The 10392-nt window shown below is 42.8% G+C and overlaps 1 protein-coding gene across 1 annotated transcript in view; it reads right to left on the bottom strand.

Annotated features, from left to right (window-relative positions):
* Positions 1-10392, bottom strand: part of GLDC (glycine decarboxylase) — a 103687-nt gene that overhangs the window by 32895 nt on the left and 60400 nt on the right. The window contains exon 16 of the mRNA XM_006144467.3: positions 504-579. Coding sequence (XP_006144529.1) covers positions 504-579 — 76 coding nt within the window. The remainder of the gene's footprint in view (positions 1-503; positions 580-10392) is intronic.

The raw sequence follows: 10392 nt of genomic DNA, 5'->3' as shown, positions 1-10392 counted from the left end.
CTTTCCCATGTCTTTTTCTGTTGCTTAGAGCTGAGTATCATCTAATAAAGAAATTATTTACTCAATAAATATTATTTGAGCATGCATATGACCAGAACCATGCTGAGACACAGTAGAGGCTACAGGAGAATTAAACTGTGGTCTCTGCCCTTGATCCAGGCCCGAGCCACGGCTGAGCCCAGGAGAAGGGCTCGCAATGGCAACATTCCTAACCCCTACCCTCTTTGCTCCCTTCAGAGAACAACAGCTCTACAGCCAACTGGCTGACTTTTACATTCTGGGTTTGAGCCAAAGCCTTTTATCTGTGAATGTTTTCCCTGAAAGTGATCAAGTGGGACGTCCTGGAGGCAAGGATCACATGGCCAATTCACAGAGATGTGGATTTTGAAGACATTTCCCTATCTGCTTCCAAGAAGGCTGGGGGGAGTATCCCACAGAGAAAAGGCCTGTGAGCCAGGCCCTCTGCTGCCCTGTGGTGAGCAAGCACCGCAGTCTGTACTCACCATTCTGTGGGCCTCTCCTTTCTGGTTTAAGTATGCTCGGATAGTGGCCAATCCTGCATATTCCCCCTGGGCTCCACTGTAAACACAAGAAGAGAAAGTTCAGGACTTTGGCCTCTTGGCTTTCATTATACTTTTATTTATTTATTTATTTTTCATTTTGCCCAGGGTCTGTATGCTTGTCAGAGATAGACACAGAAAGAGAGGAGGAGAGCACCTTTCATGGGGCATATGGTCATGCCACAATTCCTTTTCCATTTCTCTATGCTGTCAGAATTTTGGGCATGTAGGCCCACGTGCTCAGCATGTTTTTTAAGCTACTTGTTCTGAGTCTCAAACCACAAGATCAACCATGTAAGATCCAGCTGCCTTAGCCATCAAGCCACGGAGCCAGCCCATGCTTTAAATATTTACTAGTTCATGGCCATGCATTTGCCAACTCATGGCACATAGCTACTCTCCCAGTCAGGAGTGCTCACCTCTGCATGAGCCAAGAAGTCCTGAACAAAGAAACCACACGTGGTCTACACACTGAAACCCACCCACTCCTACCCAAAGTGGATCTCTCAACCCTCTCTCAGGACTACCCACTGGGAAAAAACAAACAAACAAACAAACCACCTGTTTCTATTCTAAAAATTTTTTGAAATATAAAAATAGGGAGAAGAATATAAGGAACCACCATGTACCATCACTCAGCTGTACTAACTACTGGATTATAGTTTTTAACTATACCCCTCAGTAACTTCCCTCACCCCTGAACTAGATTATTTTGAAGCAAATCTTAAGAATCACATATCATCAGTTCAAACTTCAATATGTATCTTTCAAAGCTAAGAATCATTTTAGCCAAGCATCAGAATATCCTTTCAAGGCACTATGCTTCCCTCCCCCAACCCTTTTTTATTTATTTTATTTTTTTGCCAGAGGGCTCATGTGCTTGCCAGAAAGACACACAGAGAAAGGGAGAAAGAAGAGGGAAAAAGCAACCCCAGTGGGGGTGTGGCCACACCACAACCCTTTCCTCCCCATTTCTCTAGCCTGTTGGGATTTGAGGAATGCTCACATGTGCACTCAGCGTGGTTTTCAAGCCACTAGGGCTAGGATTCAAATCATGTGATTGATCATGTGGGATCTGATCCCATTACCCACTAGGCCAAGGGCTAGCCCAGAACTATGTACTTTCCATGTGGCACTATTCCTCTAAGTCTCAGGGTCGGCTTTCCCAGGCTCTGCATCCAGATGATTGCTAGAGGCTGGCCACACTCATTGTAACAGTTCTAGAAGGCACCACATTCTGAGCCACTCAGTGACTAACATTCCCGTGAGCAATGCTGAGTCAATCGCAGACTGTCATTGGAAGTTCCCAGAACCCCATGCAGAAAGGAAAGAGAAGCGAGTAATAGCTTTTTCTTTCTTTCTCTTTTTTTTTTTTTTTGAGAGAGAGATTTTTGTTATGAGCACGTACACTTGCCAGAGAGACAGAGAGATAGAAAGAAAGAAATCCCTGGAGGGATGGCTGTAATCCTTTCTCCTCTACTCTCTTCTTGGGACTTTGGGCACACACGCACACATACCTGGCATGAGTTTCAAGTCACTGGGTCCAGGACTCAAACCTCAGTCGACTACGTGGGAACGTGGGAGTCCAGCAATGTGTAACCATTATGCCATCTGCTGGTCCCAAGTAATAGCTTTTTAGTCCCATTTAAAATATGAATATCCTCTATTCTTTTTTTTTTTAATATGCTGTAAGGCACATGTGATTGCCAGAGAGAGAGAAAGAGAGAACCACCCCCATGGGAGATGTCCATGCCACAGTCCCTTCTCCATTCTTCTCTCTGGATTTTGGGCCTGCACATGCACTGGCATACTTCTGAAAATGCCTAGTCCAAGACTCAAACTGTGCAGTTGACCCTGTGGGATCCAGCATCTTAATCACTACATTCCTGGCTGGCCTGTTTGAATACCCTCTGTTCTACAAAATTATACTAGAGAAAGGCTGAGCGGTCTTGTAGTTAATCCCTTTTGGTCATCCCACAGTACTGAGCTTGTACTCTTAAAGCACAAGGCTAAAGAATCAATTAGATATGGGACCAGCAATTAATGTGGTGGTTAAGGCTCTAGATTCCCACACGGTCAACCACGGTTCAAGTCCCAGACCTGGTGGCTTGCTTTCTTACTTTTGTTCATGCTCTTTTGCTGTCTCTCTCTGGGGACCACATGTGCCAACAGCAAATTAAAATAATAAATAAAATAAAATAAATAATTTTTATTAGAGAGTATCAATTTATAGTCTCTTTTACTTCTAAACTAAAAGCTAAAAATTAAAGCTTTTAGAAACATCCTTGAGAATACTGGAATGAAGCAATTTAGATTTGAAGTTTTTGCAAACTAGTGTAGACATCTCGATAGTCTGGTGATACAAGGCTTAGCATGAGAAGCCAGAACAGGGAAAAACTCACGGGTACAGGACTTAAAGCCTAGGTGGAGGAACATGGCACCACGGAGCAACAGAAGAGGCCAGAGGAGCTAACTAATGATACCAACAGCAGCAATGAGGAATATAAACTATTCCATTAATTAAGCACTTCCTATTTACCAGACAGCAAGCACAGGGAAATGGTATCTACTGTGATTGGTGTATCACCACCCTGCATTTTTTTTTTTTGAGAGGTTTTTGCTATAGGGTGTGTGTGCTTTCTGGAAAGACAGAGAGAGACAGAGAAACAGAAAGCGAGAAATCACCCCCCAGGGGAGATGGCCATGCCGCAATTCCTTCTCCTCCATTCTCCTCTCGGGATCTTGGGCACGCACGCACATGCACTCGGCGTGAGTTTAAGCCACCAGGTCCAGGACTCGAACTGCGGTTGACTATATGGGAGTCCAGCGACATAGCCCTTTCACTATATGCTGGTCCCCACCCTGCAGTTTATAGCCTCCTGTAGTCTTCCCAGTAGCCCCATGAAGAAACAGAGGTCAGAATAATACGTGCCCCAATGGCCAACAGTGACAGACACTTTAACATGAAGCTGGCCCATCTCAAAGGGGCCACATGCTCCCCTTGCGATCAGAACAGTTCTCTGAGAACACTGTGCTCCCCAGGGACTGAGAGAGCCATAGAGCAAACACTGACTTTCCTCCACTGCTCCTTGTCTGCTTGAGACTGGGAGGAAGAGCTAAACACAAAAAGAGACCTGTCTCACAAGAGCTAAGGCACCTGGTTCCTCATTGACAACCCTGAGACAGCCTAACATCTATCTGCTTTTTTCCGGGGTGAAAGGCAGAGACTGCACTTCAGTTTTCCTGCCTTACATACAACAAATTTTAGCCCATTTGATGCTTTTTTATTTTGAGACTAAGCAAATAAATATGCCACACTTCAGTAAACTGCTCACATCACTAGCTACTTGGTCTTTCTGTGCCTCTCTGACCTCATCTGTAAAATGGGAACGGGGTGGTTGGGATGAGAGGTGAGATAATTCATACGAAGTGCTTATCAGTCAAATCCTGTACATTCCTCAAGTAGTTCTGACTCAAGTTCCACCTCTCTGTGAAGCCTTCCTCAGAGGCACCAATTCAGGTCTTTGCCACGGCCTCAAACCCCACACAACCTGTGGCCTCTGCACACCTAAGTCTGTTCTCATCCCTTCCTTACATAGTCCAGCCGCAGACTTTCTTCCTTCTCTGAAATATGCCAAGTCCATTCCCATGCTGGCATTTTTGCACCAGAAGTTCTTTCTGCTTGAAAACTGCTCCTCCAGATCTTCACCCCTATCTGACTTCTTCTTTTTTTTTTTTTTTTTGAGGAAAAGAAAGGTTTTTTTTTTTTTTTGAGAGAAAGATAGGGCACGTGTGCTCGCCAGAGAGACAAAAAGCAAGAAATCACCCACAGGAAGAATGACCACGCCACAATCCCTTCTCCTCCATTCTCCTCTCAGGATCTTGGGCACACACACACATGCACCCAGGGTGAGTTTCAAGTCACTGGGTCTGGGACTCAAACCACAGTCAACGACATGGGAGTCCAGCAATGTAACCATTACGCCATCTGCTGGTCCCCCATCTGACTTCTTATCAACATCTAGGCTTGAGCCCAAATGTTATTTCCTCAGGGAGGACTTGCCTAGAGGCAAGAATCTTCTCTGTCTTCTTCACATGGTATTCTGTATGTCAAGAACACTGACTTGAGGATGTTCAATAAATATTGATTGAATGAATGATTCGTTACCTCCTCCAAACTCAAAGCATTTTACTCTATAGGCTCATCTGAGAATACCATTGTATACATGCTCTGTAAATGGAAAATTAATACAGATTTCACACTTAATTTGTGTGCTTATCTTATCTCAATTAGAGTAGAAGCTTTTAAAGTAGGATGTAGGTTTTAATAGAAAAAAAATAAAACCATGCAATTTACGTTTCAAGAGTTCTATCTATCCTCTATATTTCCTTCCATAGACAATATACAGAATGGTTGTTTTGCAATAAACATTTAGTAAATTTGTTCAAAACCCTTCAGGCCAGGCATTCAACGTGACTGCTATCCTTTCATCTGAGGTAAGACCCTGAACAGATGCATTTTACATCTACTGTCTGTTTTTCTAGGACTCTATTCATCTCATTTTGTTGGAAGGCCAATGAAAGTGTACAGTGGGAGTGAAAGAAAGGACTTTTGGAGCTATGTGCCAGTCATCCAAAAAAAAAAAAAAGGCAACATGCTAAAGACAATGTGATCAGAAGAGCTGAGTGGTTTTTGTTTTTGTTTTAAATAATTATTTTATGGGACCAGCAGTTGGCGTAATGGCTATGTTGCTGGACTCCCATGTATTTTATTGCAGTTTCTAGTCCCGGACCCAGTGGCTTAAACTCACGTTGGGTGCATGTACATGCATGCCCAGGATCCCGAGGGGAGAATGGAGAAGGGACTGCGGTGTGGACACCTTCCCTGGGAGGTGGTTTCTCATTTCCTGTCTCTCTGTCTCTCCCTATCTTTCTGGAGAGTGCATGCGCCCTTATAGCAAAAACCTCTCCAAAAAAAACATAATAAAATAATAAAAGAAAACAATAATAAAAAGAGAATTATTTTATTTAAATTTGTTTATTTTTATTTATTTTATTTTGACCAGAGAGGGACAGAGTGAGAGAGAGAAAGAGATGGAAAGTGAGAAAGCAAGCTACCAATTCTAGGACTCAAACCACGGTCAGCCATGTGAGAGTCCAACACCCTTAACCACCAGGCCATCTGCCAACCGCATGCTGAGTGTTTTTTAAAGCAGCTTTAAATCAACTACATTTCAACTCAAAAACTGCAAATGATAAGTTCAAATGCCGTAATAGGCTTACTGCTGGGGTGTTACTAAAATAAAGGGAATTATTAGTGCCACCTGTTGGTGGAAACATATTATGAAAGATAATTGTGTATCTGCATAACCCAGAGTGAGGAACCATAAGAGAATTACTTCATGGAGACAAGCTAGGATAGCGGTTTTCTGATATCCTATAAAATGAAGTAGTTCGTGGCCTAGCATCTGAGATTAGGCTGGAGAAGGCCAGTAGATGGGGAGTCAGAGGAGCATAGAAGAACAAGGCAGTCTTCTGTATGGCACTGACTCGGCCAATGAAGGTATACTTTACTACTGTACTGTATCTTATTCTATTATCCATTGTACTATGAAGGTTATACTATTAATATTACACTGTATATTATACTATTTAACACAGAATGAGTGAAATACAACAGATTCTTCTGAAACCTATACTTGTTTTATAGAGACTCCATAAGAAATTCAGTAGACTAAAAGGAATTAAAATTATTGTATAACAGGTACAAAGATACACAACATAGGGACCAGCAGTTAGCATAATGGCTATGTCACTGGACTCCCATGTAGTCGACCGCAGTTCAAGTCCTGGACCTGGTGGCTTAAAACTCACGCCGGGCGTGTGTGCATGCCTGCCCAAGATCCCGAGAGGAGAATGGAGGAGAAGGGATTGCGGCATGGCCATCCCCCCAGGGGGTGATTTCTCACTTTCTGTCTCTCTTTGTCTTTCTGGTGAGCACACGTACCCTAGTGCAAAAATCTCTCAAAAAATAAAAGAAAAAAGAATATTTAGATATGAGTCACTGTGCTGCTGTTTCTAGGAGAAGGTTTAAGCATGCCCATGTTCTTTTCCTCATCCATACCATTTCTTTTGCGATTATGATCCAATCCCACATTGTGATCTGAACTTCCAGAGTTTTGTAAAATCACTATGTGATTCCAATTTTACAACCACGGTGGGCAACAACTGCTTTAAGAGAAGGAAAACATCTTCATTCTCATATCAACTTCTGAAACTTTGGCTGGGATTACAATTTCCTACAAGAGCTAATGATATAGAGGTAAAATATCCTTGAAAAATTATTCTCAGACCAGCAGTTAACATAGTGGTTAATAAGGCTGGATCAGGGACCAGCAGATTTAATAGTGGTTACATCACTGGACTCCCACATGGCCTACCACAGTTCAAGTCCAGGACCTGGAGGCTTGAAACTAATGCCAGGCATGTATTCATGCATGCCCAAAATTACCAGAGGAAAATGAAGAAGGAATTGCAGCGTGGCCACATACACCCCGGGGAGGGGGGCGGTTGATTTCTTATATTTTGCCTCTCTGGCAAGCGCATACACCCTATAGCAAAAATCTCTCTTTAAAACAAAAACAAAAAAAAAAAAAAAAAAAAAAAAAAAAAAAAAAAAAAAAAACAAAGAACGAAAAAAAAAAGAAGGCTGGATCCTGGAACCAGCAGGCGCTGTGGTGGTTAAGGTGCTGGATTCCCACATGGCCAACAGGGTTAGGATCCCAGGTCCAGTGGCTTGAAAACCATGCTGTGCATGCCCACATAGCCAAAGTACCAAGAGAAGAAGGGATTTCAGGTGGTCGTCCTTCCAGAGTGTGTTTTCTCACTTTCCCTCTGTATATCTCTCTCCAGTGAGCACATGTGCCCTATGGCAAAAACCTTTAAAAAGATAATAATAAAGGCTGGATTCCACATGACTGGATGTAACATGCCGGGCCCATGCACATGCATGCCCCAAATCCAAAAAGGACAACAGAGGAGAAGGAATTAAAGCATAGACATTCCTAGGAGGAGTGCTTCCTCACTTTCCCCTTCTTTCTCTCTATGGCAAACAAGAAAAAAAGGAAGAGAGAGAGAAAGTAAGGAGGGAAAGAAGGAGGAAGGAGGAAGAAAGAAAGAAAGAGAAAAAGAAAGAAAGGAAATGAAGGGAAGAAAGAAAGGAAGGAAAAGAAAGAAACAAAAAAAAAGAAGGAAAGAAATCACCCTCTAATGTGATACTGAATAATGACTCTCTTATGTGATACTAAAGATGTAACCATATTCTGTCACTAGAGGGCAAAGTTTCTTCATTTTCAACATTTAATAAATGTATTATTGTCTTAAGAATTTACTGAGATTCTTCCTTTACTTAAAGAAAAAAAGCTGAAGGATGAAGTTGTAATGCAGATATACTAAAGACTGACTTTCATGGTACTAGGTATTTCCTATTTAGGAAAAGAGAGCTTGAGAGCCTATTATTGTGTGTGTGTGTGTGTGTGTGTGTGTGTGTGTGTGTGTTTTAACAGAGAGGGTTTTTTTTTAATTTTTTTTTTTTTGATAGAGAGATTTTTGCTATAGAGTGCATGTGCTCACCACAGAGACAGAGAGACAGAAAGTGAGAAACCACTCCCCAGAGGGGATGGCCATACCGCAATCCCTTCTCCTTCATTCTCCTCTCGGGATCTTGGGCACTCATGCACACGCGCCTGGCATGAGTTTTAAACTGCCAAGTCCTCTAATGTAACCACTATACCATGCCATTTGTTGTTCCCAAGAGCCTTTTTTTTTTTTCAGAGATTTTTGCTAAAGGATGTGTGTGCTCACCAGAGAGACATAGAGACAGAAAGTGAGAAACCACTCCCCAGAGGGGATGGCCATACCGCAATCCCTTCTCCTTCATTCTCCTCTCGGGATCTTGGATACGCATGCACACAAGCCCTGTATGAGTTTCAAGTCACCAGGTCCAGGACTCAAACCGTGGTCAACTATGTGGGAGTCCAGTGACATAACCATTAAGTCATCTCCTGGTCCCGAGAGCCTATTATCAAGACCTCTCTGTGTTCCTTCATTTGTCATATGCACTTCTCCTAAAAAAGCTTGCATTTCACAACGTGGATGGCTTTACCATGGAACCCATGTTACCAAAACAAGAGGTAGGGCTTTGTTATATTTGATAAAGAACTGGTTAGAGTTGATTAAGATATGGATGTTTTCTTTCTCAGAAAGTAAGACAATAAATGCCTCAATTTTAAAATTGTTGGATTGTTTGTATTCAGAAACAGATATTCTGTATTGCAAACCAGCTTCCAGATGACGTTACTATTGAGGCTGTTGGTGGAGAGTAGGAGGCATATACACGACTCATCTTCTGAAGACAGATGAGTCTATAAGATGTTAACTCACACAGTGGCAACATGTCGGTCTGTCTGTCTGTCTAGCTAGTTAGCTCCCTACCTACCTGTCTATCCATACCCATGAAGGTAGAGAGATAACAAATACAGTAGATTTCAAATTGGCTGTATATCAGAATCACTAGATTATTTTTTAAGTATTATTTTATTTATTATTATAATTTTTTTTATTTGACCAGAGAGAGAGAGAGAGAATGTGAGAAAGCAGGCTGCCAGGAGTGGGACTCGAACCACAGTTGACCAAGTTGGGAGTCCAGCACCTTAACCACCATGCCAACTGCCAGCTCTTCACTAGGTTGAGTATTAAAAAAATGAAGATTCTGCCTCTTTCCCACTATACAAGATAGCAGGTGGAAAAGCTGCGAAGCAGGATACCAGGAAGAAAAAAACTGAAGCCAAGAAGGCTGATACCAGTGGCAAGGTTAAAAAGGGTAATCCCAAGGCTAAAAAGCCCAAGAAGGAGAAACCCCATTGCACCGGGTACCCTATCCTAGTCCTGGGCATCGGCAGATACTCCCCGTCTGCCATATATTCCAGGAAGGCCACGTACAAGAGGAGATACTCAGCCGTTAAACCCAGGATTGAAAAGAAAAAAGAGGAGAAGATTCTTATGACTGTCACAAAACCAGTTGGTGGAGACAAGAATGGTGGTACTCAGAGGTTAAACTTCACAAAATGCCTAGGTATTATCCTACTGAGGATGTGCCTCGAAAGCTGTTGAGCCACGACAAAAAATCCTGTCAGCATGGGAGAAAGCTGCGAGCCACATCCTCACTGTATGCCACAGAGTCAAGAGAATGGTTTTCCCAAAGCAGCTGAATAGTGGCTTGCTACTTGTAACTGGACCGCTGGTTCTCAATTGAGTTCCACTGCGTAGAACACACCAGAAATTTGTCATCACCACTTCCATGAAAATTGATATCAGCAAACTAAAAATCCCAAAGCACCTTATTGATGCTTACTTCAAGAAAAAGAAACTGCAAAAGCCCAGACACCAGGAAGGTGAGCTCTTCGACACAGGGAAGGAGAAATATGAGATTTCAGAGTAGTGCAAGGTTGATCAAAAAGCTGTGGGCTCACAAATTTTACCAAAATCAAAGCTATTCCTCAGCTCCAGGGCTACCTGTGATGTGTCTTTGGCCTTGTAAATGGAGTTTATCCTCACAAATTGGTGTTCTAAATTTTTTGTCAAGAACCTAAATAAGGGACCAGCAGTTAGCGTAATGGCTATGTCACTGGATTCCCATGTAGTCGACCGCGGTTCGAGTCCCGGACCCAGTGGCTTAAACTCACGCTGGGCGCGTGTGCGTGCGTGCCCAAGATCCCGAGAGGAGAATGGAGGAGAAGGGATTGCGGCGTGGCCATCCCCCCTGGGGGGTGAT

Source organism: Tupaia chinensis, unplaced genomic scaffold (genome assembly GCF_000334495.1).
Source record: "Tupaia chinensis unplaced genomic scaffold, TupChi_1.0 Scaffold000121_1, whole genome shotgun sequence".
Taxonomy (NCBI): domain Eukaryota; kingdom Metazoa; phylum Chordata; class Mammalia; order Scandentia; family Tupaiidae; genus Tupaia; species Tupaia belangeri.
This window is presented reverse-complemented; position numbering and strand designations above follow the sequence as displayed.